General features: G+C 45.9%; 1 protein-coding gene across 2 annotated transcripts in view; it reads right to left on the bottom strand.

Moving 5' to 3' along the window:
- Positions 1–21,047, bottom strand: part of slc14a2 (solute carrier family 14 member 2) — a 139,575-nt gene that overhangs the window by 15,248 nt on the left and 103,280 nt on the right. For both annotated transcript variants that reach the window (XM_038790781.1, XM_038790782.1), the window contains 4 exons: positions 11,789–11,981; positions 6,749–6,896; positions 4,430–4,564; positions 2,129–2,178 (listed from right to left, as the gene is read on the bottom strand). In XM_038790781.1, coding sequence (XP_038646709.1) covers positions 2,129–2,178; positions 4,430–4,564; positions 6,749–6,896; positions 11,789–11,981 — 526 coding nt within the window. The remainder of the gene's footprint in view (positions 1–2,128; positions 2,179–4,429; positions 4,565–6,748; positions 6,897–11,788; positions 11,982–21,047) is intronic.

The raw sequence follows: 21,047 nt of genomic DNA, 5'->3' as shown, positions 1-21,047 counted from the left end.
CGAGGGTTGGTGCCAGGTGCACAGTGCTGTCTACTCGCCCTCGCCGCCCTAAGGGGGTTATGCAGTATTTTTCTGGCATTGCTGGTCGGCCTGGACTACGGTTGCCCATGGTGCTGACCACCTATTCCCAGGCACACTGAATGGCGGCAGCTGGCAGCCTCCTTCCCGGGCCAGGGACAGGGTCACCCTCCTCTCCTCCACTGCGTCCAAGAGCGTCTCCAGCTCCTCGTCTGCGAAACGTGGGGCAGCGCATCTTGCTGCCATCTAGTTGGCTGGGACGGTGGGTGTGTGTGTCAATTGCGAAACAGGCGAATCCGGCACCGTTTCTCATTAGAATCAATTATGTTCCACGTGGCGCCGGTGCCAGCCCCTTAACAGTAGCAGAATCGGTCCAGATGCGGCACCAATTTTGCTGTCGGAAAAGTCCACATACTCTGTTTTTGTGTCAACTCTTAGTTTCAGAAACGGAGAATCCTGCTGTTCATGTTACTCTTCAAGAGCAAGGAAATGTTCCTCATGTCCTGGCCAATGTATATTCCTTAACCACCAACACTGATCAGATTATCTGATCGGTTAGCTTATTCAAGTTTGTGGGATCTTGCTGGATGCAAATTAGTAGCTGTATTTTCTACATCACAACGGTAACTAAGGGCCGATTTTAACACTGCTAATGGATGGGCTTTGAGTGGGTTCAAATTACCTAAATTTGAAAGACACTTCGCTGGCTGTGCTTATTAAAAAATATATTTTTATTGGCACTTTTGATTTTATATACAGTTGCACTTTGTGTTAATTATTGTACAGTACATGAGATTCTTTAGTATCTATTTACATTTTGTAACCATCTGTCCCGGTGCACTTTCCTCTCTTTCCCTCCCCCCCCCCCCCCGGCCCACCCTTGGAATCCTTCCTGTTTGCTCGGGGGTGTGCCCCGCATTGCTTCTGCTCACCCCCTTTTCTCCCTTCTTTCCTTTGTGTTTTCCACCGTGTCTGCCTTGTGGGTGTGGGCAGGGGGGCCTTTCACCCCCTCCCCCTCCCTCTGTGTCGTTCGCTTTATTCCCCTCAGTTTCCCTCCTCTCTTCCTCCCCCTGGGTTGTGTATTCCTGTCAGTCCGCTTCTAATTTTTTATTTTCTTCCTTTCTAGTGGTTGTTGGCCTTGAACAGGTCTTGGAACAGGCCGATAAACTGGCCCCATGCTTTAAGGAAGCTTCCTCCGACCCTCGGATGGCGTATTTGATCGTCTCGAAGTGGAGAAATTCCGCCAGGTCTGCCAGCCAGTCTGCAGTTGTGGGTGGTGTTGCTGATCGCCAGCCAAGCAGGATTCTCCGGCGTGCGATTAGGGAAGCGAAAGCTAGGGCATAGGCCTCTTCCCCATTGATGCACTATCAATTACGACGAGACGAGAGTCTAGAGTAATTGAGGCTTTATTACGCAGAGATGTGGAGCCCCCTGCAGCTGCTGCCGAAATGGCTGCAGCTTGGAGAGCCCGCACATCTATACTCCGCCTACTGGGCGGAGCCAGCAGGCAGGGATCTACCCCGTACCTGTAGCACAGGGGCCTTACCGTAATACCCTTGTATGCAGTATATAATACAACAGTGGTGACTACCACACCCATGTGTAGCTCTGGCTGCCCTGATACCCTGAAGATTGCCACTTTTGGGCACGGCTTCACTCTCACCCCCAAAACCTTGGTCATTGCCTCGGAAAAGATTGTCCAGAATCCAACAAGCTTGGGGCTGGCCCAAAACATGGGGGAACATCTCGGTCAGACCGAAATGTTGCCCCATTTGGTTCCACGTTTCAGTGTGGCAACTACCACTGGGCTGGATGTGTATTTCGTCCGGGGGGGATGACAGTGCTGTCGTGACTAGGGCCCAGAGAGTCAACCCCCTGCAGGAGGCTTCCATCATCCACACCCATTCCGAATTGCTGGCTGTACTTTTTGAAATTCTAAGGCCATGAAAGTATGTAAGGGCAGGATTGATTTTTTTCTCAATTTATTCTGCAACCAAAAACCGTGCATTCCATAAAATTGTGCCCAGGTCCAGACTAAGTTTGTGCAACATACTCTTTCCTTTTAAAGATAAATGAATCAACGCTTTGACAATTAATGGTAATGACTTACCACAGACATTATGTTCATGAGTGCTTCTCCTAAGTAAGCGCAGAAAAATGCTGTTGGGGAGGATAGAAAAATATTTGTGTTTACTAAACTTGAGAAACAATGGCCATTTTTTATATAATTACATTTCAATTTCAATGTTTATCTACTGCTCGTTAGTCTTCACATTGAAGCACATTAATGTCTTTCAAGAAAAGGAAATTTAAGGATCATAGTGGGGATTAACAAAAAATAATTGGTGTGATGGACTTTGAAGAACTTTTGGAAACATAGACACTTTGGCTGAAACACAAGCTCTAATGTCTCAAAATCTATCTATTTCCTTCTTAACTTTATTCAGTTACTTAGCCTCCTCAGTCTTCTGTGGAATTCCACAGGTTCACCATCCCCTGAGTGAAGTAGTTTCTCCATATTTCAGTCCAAAATGGCCTGCCCTGTATCATGAGACTGTGGTCTCTTCTTCTAGATGCCCCAGCCAGGGGACACAGCTTGTATTCGTACAGCACCTTCATCAAGCTAAAATACTTCAAGGCACTTTACGGTGATATTATAAAACTAAATATGACATCGAGTCACGTAAGGAGACTTTAAAGCACATGGCCAAAGGTTTGGTCAGCTTTAAGAAGTGTTCTGAAGGAGGAAAGCGAGGTGGAGAGGTTTAGAGAGGGTATTTCAGAGCTTGGGGTTTAGGTAACTGAAAACAGAGCCCCCAATGGTGGAGCAATGAAAATCAGGAATACTCAAGATGCCTGAGAAAGTGGAGCACAGATATATGTAGGACTGGAGCAGATTACAGAGAGAGGAAGGTATAAAGCCATGGAGGGATCTGAATACAATGCTAGGAATTTTGTTGTGAGTTTGCAGCAGAATTGTGGCCTCCAGTATATAGGGGTAAAAAGTAGGAGGCCAGCATTATAATAGTCAAGTTGGAGGTAACAACTACGTGGATGAGGGTTTCTGTAGCAGATGAGCTCTGGCAGGGATGGTGTTGGGCAATATTATAGAGATGATGATGTAGGCCTATGGTTGACAGGCCAAACATGACACTGAACTTGCAAACATTCCAGTTCACCCTCAGACTGATTCCAGGAAGAGGGATGGAGTCAGTAATTAGCAAACAAACTTTGCGGCAGGGATCAAAGACAATACTTTCAGTCTTTCCAATATTTAATTGGAGGAAATCTCTGCACATCCAGTATTGGATATCAATAAGGGCTGCTGAGAGTGGCGATGGTGAGGAAAAGCTGGGTGTTTTCAGCGTGCTTGTCGAAACCGATACGCTGTTTTAAGATAATGCCACAGAGGAACAGCATGTAGTTGTGAAATAAGAGGCTTCGAAGGATTAATCCCAATCCCAATTTGGGAGATGTCCTAATTAAATGTATGCGAGAGGGAAAAGAAGCCATTAATAGCAATTCTCTGGCTACAATCAGGTGGTTTGAATGTAACCAGGTGATTGTCGTCACACGCAGCTGATGACAGGAGAGAGGTGTTGGAGCAGGATGGTGTGGTTAAGTGTGTCAAAGGCTGCAGACAGAAGGATGAGGATGGAAGGTTTACATTTGTCACACTCACATATTGTGGCTTTGATAAGAGCTGTTTCGGTACTATGATAGGAGCTGAAACTTCATTGGTGGGATACATGGAGTTCGGGGAAAGACTGGAATTAAAAGTCTAATGATGACCATGAAACCATCGTCGATTATCGCTAAAACCCATCTGGTTCACTAATATCCTTTACGGAAGGAAATCTGTCATCTTTATCTGGTTTGGCCTACATGTGACTCCAGACCCACAGCAATGTGGTTAACTCGGAAAAAACACTGGATAAAAGCAAATTACTGCGGATGCTGGAATCTGAAACCAAAGAGATAATGCTGGAAAATTTCAGCAGGTGTGGCAGCATCTGTAGGGAGAGAAAAGAGCTAACGTTTTGAGTCCAGATGCCCTTTGTCAAAGCATTTTCCATCTTTCGTGTACATCATCTACATGCTTATCAATGAAGTTGCTGAGGGGAAGCATGCAGATGATGTACAAGCCGGGGAGCAAAAATGGTTTGAGGATGTGTAGTGTGAAAGCTTGTGTCAAGTAGGAGTGGAACCATGACAACATTGTACCATAGAGGTGATTATAAAGGCAAAAGGGTGAAAAATGGTGGCCAAAATTATTATGTAGAATTGGCAAGAATGATGATCTGGTTTTCTCTAAGGACTATTTCTCCCTTTACTCATGGTTAATATTCATTTTTCAATAAAACAATTGTAATAGATTGAGCGCACATTGCCAATAGAGGTTTCTACTTACAGCATATTATTGCCAAGAGGTGAGTCTGCCACGTCAGGGCATAGAACATTCCTCCCACAGCACTGCAGGCCAGGACACAGTTATAGCCCCATAATCCATCATAAATTTTCTGGAATGGTGAGGCCAGAGATAATCCTGTAAGACAAATTGATAAACAGGATAAAATAGGTAACTGCTTGCTCCCTTACATGCTGCTAGTTACTTTGATCTTGTAAGTGTATCTAGGGCTGGATTGTCCGGTCCTCCAGCCGTGTGTTTCTTGGTGGCGCTATGTTTGATGGTGACGGAATTCTCTACCCCCACCGCTTGTCAATGGGATTTCCCACTGAAGCAATCTCATGCTGCTGGGAAACCCATGGGCGGGGGTGTGCTGCCAGTGAGGACAGAGAATCCCAACAGCCGGAGAATTCCGGCCCTGATGTCAGAGAGTGGGCCGCAAACCTCCCAGTGGTTCACCAGCAATCTAAGAGGTACCTTGTTGAACATACCCTTTACATAGCACTGTTAAAAGGTCGTTCCTGCCTTTGGCACTAGAGATGCTCAGTGAGGTTATCACAGGGCAAGTCAGGCACTGGGGAAGATCAGTATCTCCAATGGGTCCTATCACAAGTAGAAAGAACTTACTTTTAAAAAATAAATTTAGAGTGCCCAATCCATTTTTTCCAATTGAGGGGCAATTTAGCATGCCTAATCCACCTACCCTGCACATCTTTGGGTTGTGGTGGCAAAACCCACGTAAACATGGGGAGTATGTGCAAACTTCAAACAGACAGTGACCCAGAGCTGAAATTGAACCTGGGACCTCGGCGCTGGAGACAACAGTGCTAACCACTGCGCCACCGTGCTAACCTTGAAAGAACTTACTTAAGTACTTCACTCAATGTTTTACATACTTTTGACAGACACCCAGGCCAACTATAGAGCAACCTGATCCAATGTTATTTAATGCCCTTTTGGCAAGGAATAAACACACACGCACATATCATTGTCTGGTTGGATGCTTATTCACCCAGGAGAAGAAGTAGGGGTATGTCGCATGAACTGCCCCACAAGCTACCAGAACTTGCAATATTGCCATGTGGAACTGAACTCGGGCATCTACCATTTTACCATCCACAGGTAGCAGCAGAAAGAGTTCTGTCCAAGTAGATTGCCTGACCCGCATCTAAACTGTGTATTACTGGAAACATCAGAACTCCTGTATGGGTGTGTATAAGACTAATTTAGCTCTCTATGCTTCCTTCCATCTTGGAAGTCCTCGCTTTTGAAAAGACAGATTTCTTGTAACAATTCCAGCCTGCTAACCTCTGAAACAATACACCATTGGACGTTTGATTCTGGACTCTGGACCCACGTGAAACCATGGGCAGAATTCTCCGTTCTGGACACTAGAAGCAGTGCCCAGGAGCGATTCCCTCTCCTTTTCCATGCAAATGTATACATAGAGGGGAGCTCGCGGAATTCTATCAGGGTGTCTCTTTTGGGGATCTGACGGGTGAGGCTGGAGGCGGCAGGATTTGCATTGTGGGGGGAAGGAAGCCTCCGAAGGATTTTGGGGGCACCTACGTTGCACTGTTACCCATCTCGGTCCACTGTGCCAGGGCTATGTTTGAAAATACGTGTATCAATCCATGCTCGCGTGAATCCCGGATGAGAGGCCTGGAGGATCACCGGATCCTGGAGAATCGGACTTCCAGCCCATTAATCAGATTCAAATGGGTGCAAATGACCCATCTGCATTCTCCCGCCGCCGTGGAGTGTGTAGCTCGCTGCCGCTGCAGGTGGGGGCTGGATCATCGCGGGCGCCAATCCCGTTTTTAGGCCAATTCTCAATTCTCCGCTGGTTAGGGAAACCCGTGACAGCATGCAGTAAGGAATCCCCCCGCATAACTCTTATTTTATTGTGGTCTTGGCCCCCTACACCTTTCTTTCCCATATCTCTCTTTTATTGTATGAGTACAAAAGGGGCAGACATTCCTCTTATTTTACCTAATCTCGTGTTTGCTCTTTCCTTATCAATGGACGGTCGGGTCACTTCAAACTGAAGGATTGGGAAAACTCCACCACCCCTTATCAAGGGGGAAATCAAAAACACCTTTCTGTTTATGGACAGGTAGTGAGAGGAGAAATTTGGGCTATTTAATCCCCCACCTGTCTATAATACTGTAAAACAGCATGGACCCTCTGAAATACTTTAACTATGCAGAGGAGTTAGGAATAGGCAACAAATGCTGTCCTTGCCCAAGAAAGAATATGAATAAATATTTAACATAAATCCCTTGTGGGCTTTCATCTCAGGAAGCAGTGATATAAACTTACCTGCCAGTATACCCACACAGGATCCAACTGCAGCATGTAGGCATATGACTGGTGATGAGATGATTAAAGCAACAAGGAAAATACCGCCAGTCCAGGGATTGTCACAGCCATACACCTGTCCAACGCCTACCGGGATAGCTCTCAGAAGCTGAATAAAAGTAAAACAAGGAGACTTGAAGTGATTTTCATGCAAAGTGAAGGTTGGTGTAAAAGACAAGGCAAAACAGATAACAATCATTGAAAAACTATGCATTGTTCATGTTTGCACAAATGCAGCTATTTAAAGTTCATCATGTGGAGGTCCTCGGCACAATTCTCCATGCTGCGCAGTATTCCATTTTCCTCTTCAGTATTTGGTACGAGACCCTTATTTTCAATCTCAGCTTCTCTAACACCATCATTCTCTTTCTCCCTCTTGGTTTACATTCTTCTGATCTTCCTTCAGTTCCCTCCTTTCGGCAAGTTCTCATGCCTTAGAATATAGCCAATCTTGTTTCGCATCCCACCAACAAACATTCACTCCCTCCACCACGTAGGCACAGTAGCAGCCGTGTATACCACCTACAGTATGCACTGCACAAGTTCATAAGGGCTCCTTAGACAGCACCTTCCAAACCCATGACCACTACCATCTAGAAGGACAAGGGCAGCAGATACATAATAATAAAAATAATCATCTTTATTGTCACAAGTAGACTTACATTAACACTGCAATGAAGTTACTGTGAAAAACCCTTAGACGCCATATTCCAGCGCCTGTTCGGGTACACAGAGGAAGAATTCAGAATGTCTAATTCACCTAACAAGTACATCTTTCGGGACTTTTGGGAGAAAACTAGAGCATCCGGAGGAAACCCATGCACACACGGGGAGAACGTGCAGACTCCACACAGACAGTAACCCAAGCCAGGAATCGAACCTGAGACTGTGGCACTGTGAAGCAACAGTGCTAGCTACTGTGCTACCATGCCGTCCATGGGAACACCACCACTTGCCTGTACATTCCCCTCCAAGCCACTCACCATCCTGCCTTGGAAATCTATTACCGTTCCTTCACTGACATCTGCTTGTCAATATCCCGGAACTCCCTCCTGAACAGCACTGTGGATGTAACTACACCACATGGACTACAGAGGTTCAAGAAGATTGGGCAGCACAGTGGTTAGCACTGCTGCCTCACAGCTCCAGGGGCCCGGGTCCAATTCCAGCCTCGGGTGGCTGTCTGTGTGGAGTTTGCACTTTCTCCCCATGTCTGTGTGGCTTACCTCCAGGTGCACCGGTTTCCTCCCACAGTCCAAAGATGTGCAGGTTAGGTGGATTGGCCATGCAAAATTGCCCGAAAAGGTTAGGTAGGGTTACTGGGTTATGGAGATAGGGTGGAGGCATGGGCTTAAGTAGGGTGCTCTTTCCAAGGGCAAGTGCAGACTCGATGGGCTGAGTGACCTCCTTTTGCACTGTAGGAATTCTATTCTATGAAGATCACTCGCCATCACCATCTCAAGGGCATTTCGGGCTGGGCAATAAATGCTGGCCTAGCCAGTGAAGCCCAGATCCCTTGAAAGAATAAAAAATATCTAAACATGTTGCCTTTTCTTGATGTTATCCACAAATGATCTTTTCTCTTCCACCATCCTGAGAATTTCTTCATTGCAGCTGTGTTTTCCCCTGATGACCTGATCTATCCTTCTCCAGAGCCACCTTTCACAACTTTTTAAACTTGGCATGTTTGCTTTCCACAATCCCAACAAGGCACTCCAACTCACAGGCTAGATAATTCTTAAGACCTCTGCTCATTCCTTTGCTGAGCAATCCTTTATTTTTAGAATGCATTCTTTACAATTGCTATTTTAACTCTGATCTCTTTATGCCTTATAAAAATGTTTAATTGGACAATTATTAATGAAAAGATGTTTATTACAGGAACAATTACATACATGTTTCTTTTCAGGAGATAAAGGTTTGTTTTAAGAACAGAGTAGAAACATAGAATTAGAATTTGCAGTGCAGAAGGAGGCCATTCGGCCCATCGAGTCTGCAACGGTTCTTGGGAAGAGCACCCTAATTAAGCCCACGCCACCACCCGATCCCCGTAACCCAACAACTCCACCTTTTTTTGTCGGACAGTAAGGGCAATTTTATCATTGCCAATCCACCGGACCTGCACATCTTTGGTGTGAATTGTCTCAAGCCAGGACAGTTGGTAGGATTTTGCAAACCCAGGCCAGGTGGTGGGGGATGACTGTAATGCGACATGAATCCCAGGTCCCGGTTGAGGCAGTACTCATGTGTGCGGAACTTGGCGGAACTGGAAACCAAGATAGAGGCCATATTCTCAACTTGCGCTCAGGACGCAGCAGACCAGCTGAGGAACACTACCAAACAGATGAGACAACGATACTATGCCACCTGTATGCACACCAAGAACAGGAAGCTTGAGAAACTCGGCATCACCACCAGCAGCAACCAAGCCTCCCCCGGTACCACACTAGAAAACAATTCAGGGAAATCTATTGTCAACTTGTCGGACTACACCCTTCAACCAGACGAAATCGAAGTCCTCGGCAGAGGGCTCAATTTCTGCACCACCACCAAAATGGACCCCATCAGTCTCGCGGCAGACACAGAGGAATTCATCAGGCGAATGAGGCACCGGGAATTCTTCCACAGACCCCAAGAGGCTGACAGCGAACCCAAGGAGACTACGAATGAACCGGAACAGCAGACTGAGAGATCTGCGGTGCGGCAACCGAAGAGGAAAGAGTCGAATTGGACCCTTCCGGAAGGCCGCTGCTCTAGACTCGACATGTATGCTCAAGCCGTCAGGAGTCGCGTCAATGCCAGATTCATCATTCGCATTAACAAAACAGCCCCGAACGTCACCCAAGCACAACGCAACGCCATCCGCGCTCTGAAGACCAACCGCAAAATCGTCATCAAACCAGCAGACAAAGGAGTGGCCACCATCATACTGAACAGAACGGACTACTGCAAAGAAGTATACCGACAACTCAACAACAGGAACACTATAGACAGTTACCCGCAGATCCGACCAAGGAACACATCGGCCAACTCAACAGACTGATAAGGACCTTAGATCCAGACCTTCAGAGCACCTTACGTGCTCTCATCCCACATACTCCCCACATTGGAGATCTCTACTGCCTCCCGAAAATACACAAGACCAACACACCAGGCCTTCCTATCGTTTCAGGCAATGGGATCCTGTGAGAACCTCTCTGGCTACATCGAGGGCATCTTAAAACCCATCGTACAAGGTACGCCCAGCTTCTGTCGCGACACGACGGACTTCCTACAGAAACTCAGCACCCATGGACCAGTTGAACCAGGAACATTCCTTGTCACAATGGACGTCTCGGCACTCTACACCAGCATCCCCCATGACAACGGCATTGCTGCAACAGCCTCAGTCCTCAACACCGACAACTGCCAATCTCCAGACGCAATTCTGCAACTCATTGGCTTCATTCTGGATCACAGCGTCTTCACCTTCGACAACAAGTTCTTCACCTAGACACACGGAACAGCCATGGGGACCAAATTCGCACCTCAATACGTCAACATCTTCATGCACAAGTTTGAACAAGACCTCCTCACCGCACAGGACCTTTAACCGACGTTATACACCAGATGCATCAATGCAATTTTTTCCTTTGGACTCATGGCGAAGAATCACTGAAACAACTACACGATGACATCAATAAGTTCCATCCCACCATCAGACTTACCATGGACTACTCCAAAATCAGTTGCATTCTTGGACACACTCGTCTCCAACAAGGACGGTCACCTCAGCACTTCGCTTTACCGCAAGCCCACGGATAACCTCACAATGCTCCACTTCTCCAGCTTCCACCCTAAACACATTAAAGAAGCCATCCCCTATGGACAAGCCCTCCGTATACACAGGATCTTCTCAGACGAGGAGGAGCGTAACAGACATCTACAGATGCTGAAAGATGCTCTCGTACGAACGGGATTGGCGCTCGACTCATCGATCGACAGTTCCAACGTGCCACAGCAAAAAACTGCACCGACCTCCTCAGAAGACAAACACAGGACACAACCGACAGAGTACCCTTCGTCGTCCAGTACTTTCCCAGAGTGGAGAAACCACAACATCTTCTTCGCAGCCTCCAACATGTCATCGATGAAGATGAACATCTTGCCAAGGTCATCCCCACACCCCACTACTTGCCTTCAAACAACCGCGCAACCTCAAACAAACCATTGTTTGCAGCAAACTACCCAGCCTTCAGAACAGTGACCACGACACCACACAACCCTGCCATGGCAATCTCTGCAAGACGTGCTAGATCATCGACATAGATACCACCATTACATGTGAGAATTCCACCCACCAGGTACGCGGTACATACTCGTGCGACTCGGCCAATGTTGTCTACCTCATACGCTGCAGGAAAGGATGTCCCGAAGCGTGGTACATTGGCGAGACCATGCAGACGCTGCGACAACGAATTAACGGACATCACGTGACAATCACCAGGCAGGAATGTTCCCTTCCAGTCGGGGAACACTTCAGCATTCAAGGGCATTCAGCCTCTGATCTCCGGGTAAGCGTTCTTCAAGGCGGCCTTCAGGACGCGCGACAACGCAGAATCGCTGAGCAGAAACTTATAGTCAAGTTCCCCACACATGAGTACGGCCTCAACTGGGACCTGGGATTCATGTTGCATTACATTCATCCCCCACCATCTTTGCCTGGGCTTGCGAAATCCTACCAACTGTCCTGGCTGGAGACAATTCACACCGCTTTAACCTGGGGTTACTCCTACTCTGGATCTGTAAAGATTCAATTACCTGCAAAAGCATTGTCTGGCATCTTTGAATTTGTCTATATATATGTTTCTGGAACATACCTCTTCATTCACCTGAGGAAGGAGCAATGCTCTGAAAGCTAGTGATTGAAACAAACCTGTTGGAGTTTAACCTGGTGTTGTAAGACTTCTTACTATCTTAACTATGTTTAAGGACTATAAAATGAAGTATAATATTCCTTACCATTGGAGCACTGAGATCAGACCATGTAATGTTTTGTGATGAAATCACAGGTCCAATGAAAACCTGGGGAAAATGTTGGTTGTAGTGTCCCGTTGCAGCCATGAACAAGCCAACAGCTATATTGAAAGGCAAAGTGAAAACAGGCAGTTCCCATTTTCCCATCACAGCTGCCAAAGCACTCGAAATAACAGGGCTGAAAAATAAAAATAGCACAAGTACAAGATAAAGCTATTGTGTTCATTTATTAAAGGATATTGGGCAGAATTCTCCGACCCCCCCTCTGCCGGGTCGGACAATCCCCGTGAAGCGGCGCGAATCCCGCCCTGCCACCCCGATTCCGGCTGCCGTATTCTCAGGCGCCGTTTTTCGGGCAGGGGCAGGATTCACGCCACACCAGTCGGGGGTCGTTGGCAGTGCCCCCCCCCCCCCCCCCCCCCCCCCCGGCAATTCTCTGGGCCCCGATGGGCCGAGCGGCCGTCTGTTTTTGGCCAATCCCGCCGGCGTGAATCACTCAACTCACGTACCCTGTGGGACCTGGCAGGTAAGTCGGCAGGGGCGGTCCTCGGGGAGGGGGGGACGTGGGGAGATCCAACCCCGGAGGGTGGGGGGCCACAGTGGCCTGGCTCACGATCGGGGCCCACCGATCTATGGGCGGGCTTGTTCCGTGGGGGCAACCCTTCCGCACCGGACCCTGTAGGCTCCGCCATGGCCGGTGCGGAGAAGAGAAGCCCCGCGCATGCACCAAAATACGCTGGCCTGTCTGCGCATATGCGGAACTACGCCGGCGGTTCCGCGCATGCGCAAGATCACACTGGCCCTTCGGCGCATGTGCGAACTCGCGCCGTCCCTTCGGCACCGGTTGAAGTTGCACCAACCCCTCCGGCGTCCACCTAGCCCCTGAAAGTGCGGAGAATTCTGTTGACGCCGAAGTAGTTGGCGTGGGTTCTCCTGCCGGCCTGGGGACTTAGTCCCCAGAAGGGAGATTCCCGGTCCCTATTTCCATCCAATTGTGATTATTTGCTTTTTAGGAACATACTTTCATTAGTGGGAATACAAACTAGCCAATGTAACATGTCTATAATAATGAATAATAATACTTTTTATTAGTGTCACAAGTAGGCTTATATTAACACTGCAATGAAGTTAGTGTGAAAATCCCCTAGTTGCCATACTAAGGCGCCAGTTCAGGTAAGGAGAGGGAGAATTCAGAATGTCCAATTCACCTAACAACCACTCTTCGGGACTTGTGGTAGGAAACGGGAGCACCCGGAGGAAACCCATGCAGACACGGGGAGAAAATGCAGACTATGTACAGACAACGACTCAAGCCAGGAATTGAACCCAGGTTCCTGGCGCTGTGAAGCAACAGTGCTAACCACTGTGCTACCATGAACATTTCTCAAGCAGTTAATAAGCCAGCTAACCAACATAAATGTTAAAAATCAATCCATCTGTGGTATGTATAGTATGACAGAATGGAATAGCTGAGTGGCCATAAGGTTAAATGGGCAGGAGTTTCCGGCCCTTGTCTCCCGAGATTTGTTACATGAAAGTCTGAGGTTTGCAGAAATGGCAGGACTCTGTTTGAAGGCCCTCCAAGCATTCTTTGGAGAAAACAACCACAGCAATACAAAGAGAATTTTTTACAAGGCTGTAAGACGTGAAGCATAACAGATGAGTATAACAAGGCTTTATATAAATTGTATTGCAGACTGCCTGATGGCAATGATAAAGTACACAGGCCAAATTTTCCATTTGCAAAATCAGCCGTCCGGGTCCTCCTCATATTTAACGACTAAACTTTCACATAGTAGCTGAGTGCAATGCTACTTTCTGTCTGTTACATGAAACCTTTCATTGACTATAACAACAATATAAATTCATTTAGGAGGGAGATTCTGAAAGACTTTGGGATATAGATGCTGGAAGGTCTCACAGATCACTGGAATTTCGGTTATTAAACATACCTTTGTTTATTTGCATAATGTTAATTGTTTCAAATACATCGGGCAGAATTTTTTTCGCCAGGCAGAGATAAATTCCAGTGCATGTGGGGTGGGAAGGTCTCGCAAAATTAAATCAGGTCAGGATCCCAAAACCATCCCACCATCTTTGAGATTTTCCTGGGCGGGTTCCTACTCCTGGAGGGCACTCCTTAAGGTCTGGCAGGAAAGCAATTGGGGTGATTATAAAGGCAACTAAGAGCATTTTTAGTTATGAATTCTTTATTGCCCAACTGCAAGGCTCCCATTCTGCGTCTGCAACTCACCAGGTGCACTGAGGCGTGTGTATATTGGGACCAACTTCTTCAGTGAAACTGACGAGCTTAGAAGGTTCTGATGAGTTACACGCTCCAAGAGTGCTCTCACTGCTTTGGAGATCTTGGAAGGCACTTCACCTATATTGCGCTTCACACATTTAGTTGCGCTTTCTTGCTACCAGCCTTCACTGTGGTGTGGGGGCAGCTTTTCCGGCCCCATTTTTCACCTCTATTGAGGGGTAGAAGAAGAGGCCACACCACCGCCAATAGCACCAGTGGCAATAAAAGCAACACTAGCACCAGTACCAGCCAAATTCTTACCAAATTCAGGGCAGCTGGGATGAACATTGAGATTAAATTGGACGGTGGAGAATCCTCCCAACACAGGGCCTATAGACAAAGGCTTTCTTGACATAACTGCACAACAGTGCCTCACCAGGTCAGGCTCTCTCAGTTCAGTTTCTGGTCAATGGTAACACCCAGGATGATGATATTGGGGGACTCAGTGATGGTAATGCCATTGAAATTCAAGGGGTGATCTTTCGATCTTCTGTTGGAGATGGTCATTGCCTGGCACTTATGTGGCACAAATATAACTTGCCACTTGTCATCCCAAGCCTGGATATTGTCCAGGTGTTGCTACATTTGGACATGGACTGCTTCAATATCTGAAGATCCAAAGGCAATGGATCTTTCTTCAACCAACGACATGCTGTGGGATCCCACTGCTCCTACATCTTAAGGAGATGTGTCACTTGCTAATTGTAGGGGTAGGGTAGGATCGAAATGCGTAAGGTTTTAGATTGGAGCAACGCTTCTTTGGCATGCACAAAAGTGTTCTCGCTTTGATCCTATCACTTCAACTTCGTATTTTGGCACAACAGGTTATACAATGGTTTTAAAATAATTGTCAAATTTGGAACAAATCTTCTGTCGCAGTACCACAATCCTAGGAAGGATCACAACTGGTTAACGTTCTGAGGTGCAGTCACATCTGTGATAGCCTTGACCTTCAAAAGTGATTTGTGAAGGCCAATGGCATTGATCACATGTCCCAGATACTCAACCAGAGACTGGAAGAACCCGCAATTGTTCTTGCGGACTCTCAGTCCATAGTCTTCCATAGAGAAGTGTCTGTGGTAGTGACTTTCACAGCCTCCTGTAAGCATTCCCCCCAACTCAACCTTCATCCATCCCATTCATCTGACTGTCCCAAGCTTTTCTAATGCTGCCTGCTGGGATTCTCTTTCAGTTGTCCAGATGAGCTGACCACAGTCCCCGCCCACCCACTCTCATGCAGCACCTGTGTCCATCCAACATGAGGCTCCACTCACTTTCGATTTGAAAAGCATGGTCATAATCAAGTTTCTGATAAGCCCCCCATTCTTTCCCCTTCCTCAGTCATCTATGTCCTCTTCCCCCATCACCACAGACACCCCATGGCATCATCTTCGATCTCTCCACCATGCCCTTACAGCCCTAGCCCTTCTTCAGGAATGTCGAGGTGAATGCGCATAGAATCATAGAATTTAAAGTGCAGAAGGAGGCCATTTGGCCCATCGAGTCTGCACCAGCTCTTGGAAAGAGCACCCTACCCAAGCCCACACCTCCACCCTATCCCCATAACCCAGTAACCCCACCAAACACTAAGGGCAATTTTGGACACCTAAGGGCGGCAGAGCCATGGGCATGAGAGTCACACACCATGTGGTGCATGTGTTTCTCCACGGTCCAGTAGCTGTTGATGACCAGCATCTCCTTCTCCTTGAATGTTTGCAATTTGAGAAACGCCCTAAAGCTAAGCCCCAACTTATGTTTGTCAAGCTGGTCTAGGTGTGTTCTGGACTGCCATGTTTTCCTGCTAGTGTAAAGGAGGGTCGGTCGTGAGAGGCAATTCTGGTCGTCTTCATTTGCATTCCATTGGTAGGATGCAAATAGATTTAATGCCAGCCTCTGGCAGGATTCCTGATCATCCATGGCATGCAGCATCGGAAGATACTGTTATAAATTCATGCCGGTGTGAAACCAATTTTTGGACCCCCGCCAAACTCTACCTCTTCCATTCGCCATTGATCGTGCCTGCTGGGGGCATGGGAAAATTCCACCCACTACCTGTATTGGTACATCACTTATTGTGATTTCCTTTCCATACGGTTTACAAGGGAGAATAAGATGATGAAACATTGCATCACTTCCTGTGATGATGTGTACTGTGTCCCATCAGCATATCACAGTTAGCATTTACCTTTCATATTACATCTCCCCCAAATTTCTGACTGCCATTTCATTTTTCTAGTTTTTCACTAGTCTATCTGAACAGGTCCTCAGTTCCTTTGGAGGAGATTGGGGATTTGAGAACTGCTAGCGATCTGTCAGGCTCTGCTGGGCAAAAGGAGAATTTGTAGATGATTCAAATTCACAGTTCTGGTAGTCGTCTGTATCTCTTGATGAACACAATATCTCTGGTCTGTTCGGTTTTGTAGATGATTGCTTTGATTGTGTAGGAGATTGCTTCTGTGTGGCAACTGGTGCATGCCTGATCTGTCTCACCATCCCATTGTCTATCTGGATAAGGTAGGAGCCTGCAGATGTGGTGCCTGTTCAACCATTTGTCCACAGATCCAAACTGGTTCTCCTGGTTAGAGGTATGGAAGATTGCGTGCTTTGTGATGTTTGTCATAGTTCCACATCTGGAACAATATTCATCCTCTTTCTCTCTCATTGCATTCAAGTCATTGGATTGTACTCGTGGCACGAGTGTATGTGGGAGATTAAGGAGTTGAGTTCTCAGTCTTCTTCCCATGAAGAGTTCACATAATGCTAGACCATTTTGGAATGGAGTGAACGATAGTTCATAAATGCAAGTTGGATGTCATTGTTGTTCTTTAGCACTGCTTTCACTGTTTGCTCTCTTGTTTCAACTTCAGTATTGGCGTGAGGGTATCTTGGTGAGATGGTAGTGTAGAAAAATCCAAACAATGTTGTGAAGTTTTTAAAGTATTAATTGACAAATTTCAGTCCATTATCTGAGATGACCGGGTCTAGGATTCCATGTGTTGCAAAAATCCCCCTTCAGTGATGTAGTGACTGTTTCAGAAATGTGACTCTGCTGTTGCTTGACCTTGATTCATCTGGAGTAGTGATCTATTATGATAAATAATATCTTACCTCTGTGTTCAAACAGGTCCATCCCAAAATGTTCCTATGGTCTTTATGGAAAGGAACATGACATCAGTGGTTCTTTTGTCTCTTGGTGATGAATAGCACAAGAAAATACAGGTTGATATCATCTCTTCCAACAGTTTTGAGAGACTTGGCCAGCAAACAGAATAACATTCCCTGGCTCAGCTTTTTGCCTTGTCCAAATATCCTTGGCCTAATCATTGTGTTATTCCGAGTCTCAGAACTCTTGCAATGACTACTGTTGTGTGATTTGGATGAGTAAATGGTCAACCACACTGAGTATCCTCTCTGTTCAAAGTACTGTTTGAGAATGGGATTGTGTGGCATGTATATTGACCATCCTTTGACGTTGTACACTTTGACCTGAGCACATTCTTTACCAGATTTCTATGCATCTCTGATTTGATCAGTCGTTGAGTTATTGCTGGTAAAGTTGGGATTGTTGGTAATGAAAAAGTTTCTACTTCTTAACTAAGGACTTGTTATCTTGTTCAGCTCTTGTTACTGGGATATGGGACAAAGCGTCTGATGGAGTCTGCTGTTTTCCTGAAACATACTCTGTCTTTGCACCAAACCTCATCATCCTCAATCTGATCTTTATACTCATGCAAGGATTTTTGATGACACCTTAGAATTTAAGAGTATCACTCAGGGTTTACTTAAGGTGAAGACCAAGAACATAATCTGCAAACTTTTCAAAAGGCTATGTGGCAGCTAATGCTTCTTTCTCTCTCATTGAATATCTCTTTTCAGTGAACGGGATACATTGCAAACTGGTCTACTCTTTCCATCCAACTATACCTGAAACAATACAACTCCCAATCCTGTAGAGGATGTATTTGGGAATTATAGTGGATAGTTCAAGGCCATAGTGAGCTAAATGATCAGATGATATCTACGTCTCTGATTTTCTCAAAAAACCTTGGTTTGTTCAGTAGATTTTTATGGTTTGTCTATATTAATCATCCTATAATATTCTTCATAAGAAAGTGCAATGTCAAGGCTGATGGCTAGTTTTGCTGAAAAATGTCAAACTGTTAATGTTGGAATATGTGAATGAAACTAGCCTCACTGTGCATCTGGATTGGACACATATTGACCCAGAGGGTTCAAGATCAGTTTGCAGACCATAATAACTTTTTTGTTTATGAAAGATGGAACTAACTATATATTGGACTGATGCTGAAGTCTATTTGAGTTAGTTTTTATGAAAATATATTTTTAAAGATTATACATAGAAGAGAGGAGCAGGGGGAGGCCTTTTGGCCCTTCAAGCCTGCTCCGCCATTCATCATGATCATGGCATTTATACTAATCGTGTAGGTCAAAATTGGTCAAGAATCCTGAGTGGGACAGGTTGGGGTACCTTCTGTCTTACAGAAATTATCATATCTAGGTGTCTTTCTCTCCATGATACTTACACCTCTTCTGCTTCCTCCCAGCACCATGTATTGTCTTATTGTAACAGCTGACGTAATGGTTCATTGACGACAGTGAGAACTTTCCAACTTGGTTCACCATAGCCATGAACCTCTGGCTCTCAGTCACAATGTGAGAAGCTGATAATTACTTGATTGCTCTTGCTTCTGTGGATCAACTCTGACATCAGATGTATCCACAGTATGCTCAAGAAACTTGACAGTCACCTCCGAGAATTTGCATTTGTTGTTGAGTGTAAGCCTTGTTTCCTATAAACAATGTAGCACAGCTTGCACTCTAGTGTCATGTCCTGTCTACGTGGATCCATGGATCAGGCCATCATCTATATAACATATAATGCCATCCAGTACTTCTAGGATACTTTACATTATCCTCTGAAAGATTTCTGCTGTTGATGTGATGCCAGAGGGTAGTCTGTTGAAATAAAATCTCTCAAATGGTGCAATGCAGTTTGTGAACAACTTAGAATCTTCATTAAGGGGTAGTTGACAAAAAACATATTTGCATGAGGATTGAACTCGTTCCCAATTTTTGATAAGTTGTTGTCCATGGATGACATAAGATGCTTTGCATTCAACTGCTTTGTTCAGCTGGGCAAGATCTACACAAAGTCTTAGATGTCCAAAGAACAAACAGGCCTGCGCCAACCATGCTGCCCGTCTAAACTAAAAACTTCTACTACACTTCCGGGGTCCGTATTCCTCTACTCCCATCCTATTCATGTATTTGTCAAGATGCCCTTTAAATGTCACTATCGTCCCTGCTTCCACCAGCTCCTCCAGCAGCGAGTTCCAGGCACCCACTACCCTCTGTGTAAAAAAACTTGCCTCGTACACCTCCTCTAAACCTTGCCCCTCACACCTTAAACCTATGACCCCTAGTAATTGACCCCGCTAGTGGGAAAAAGTCTCTGACTATCCACCCTGTCTATGCCCCATATAATTTTGTAGACCTCTATCAGGTCACCCCTCAACCTCCGCTGTTCCAGTGATAACAAACCGAGTTTATTCAACCTCTCCTCATAGCTAATGCCCTCCATACCAGGCAACATCCTGGTAAATCTCTTCAGCACCCTCCCCAAGGCCTCCACATCCTTCTGGTAGTGTGGCGACCAGAATTGAACACTATACTCCAAGTGTGGCCTAACTAAGGTTCTATACAGCTGCAACATGACTTGCCAATTTTTATACTCAATGCCCCAGTCAATGCAGGCAGCATGCCGTATGCCTTCTTGACTACCTACTCCACATGTGTTGCCCCTTTCAGTGACCTGTGGACCTGTACACCTAGATCTCTCTGACTGTTAATACCCTTGAGGGTTCTACCATTCACTATATATTCCCTACCTGCATTAGACCTTCCAAAATGCATTACTTCGCATTTGTCCGGATTAAACTCCATCTGCCATCTCTCCGCCCAAGTCTCCAGATGATCTAAATCCTGCTGACAGTCTTCATCGCTATCTGCAATTCCACCAACCTTTGTGTCGTCCGCAAACTTACTAATCAGACCAGTTACATTTTCCTCCATATCATTTATATATACTACGAACAGCAAAGGTCTCAGCACTGATCCCTGCGGAACACCACTAGTCACAGCCCTCCAATCAGAAAAGCACCCTTTCATTGCTACTCTCTGCCTTTTTGACCTAGCCAGTTCTGTATCCATCTTGCCAGCTCACCTCTGATCCCGTGTGACTTCATGTTCTGTACCAGTCTGCCATGAGGGACCTTGTCAAAGGCCTTACTGAAGTCCATATAGACAGCATCCCTACCTGCCCTACCTGCATCAATCATTTTTGTGACCTCCTCGAAAAACTCTTATCAAGTTAGTGAGACACGACCTCCCCTTCATAATACCGTGCTGCCTCTCACTAATACATCCACTTGCTTCCAAATAGGAGTAGATTCTGTCTCGAAGAATTCTCTTCGAGAATTCAATCCATCGAGTTTTGACACTGGCGCCATTTCCAAGAGCCAGATTGTTAGTTCTGTTACAGGGAAAATAACCCCTTGTTTCGACATACAGTTAATTTCCTTCTTTACCATCTGCAAGTGTGGGTGAGGAACTCTTCTCGATGTAAACTGACACAAGAAACCCGTTTCTTTGTTTCAGAGTCCAGAGTGATGTGGTATGCTGTTTTCAGCTTTCTTAGTCCTGAGAACAGCTGTGGAAATTCAATTCTCCAGTATTTAAACTAATCTTCTCGGCTTTCCAGATCCTCTACACTGCAAATTGGATGTAAGTTGATATAGGATTTCTTGCTTTGGAGTGAACAGCTCTGGTTCAGGATGGGTTTTTTCTTTCTCTGTGTATTGAAGGATTGCATTCAGTTGTCCTATGACCTTTAGTTCTAAACCTCCTGGCCGAGGTAGT

Source organism: Scyliorhinus canicula, chromosome 3 (assembly GCF_902713615.1).
Source record: "Scyliorhinus canicula chromosome 3, sScyCan1.1, whole genome shotgun sequence".
Lineage (NCBI taxonomy): Eukaryota > Metazoa > Chordata > Chondrichthyes > Carcharhiniformes > Scyliorhinidae > Scyliorhinus > Scyliorhinus canicula.
Note: the sequence above shows the minus strand (reverse complement) of the source record. Positions and strands in the feature narration are given on the sequence as shown.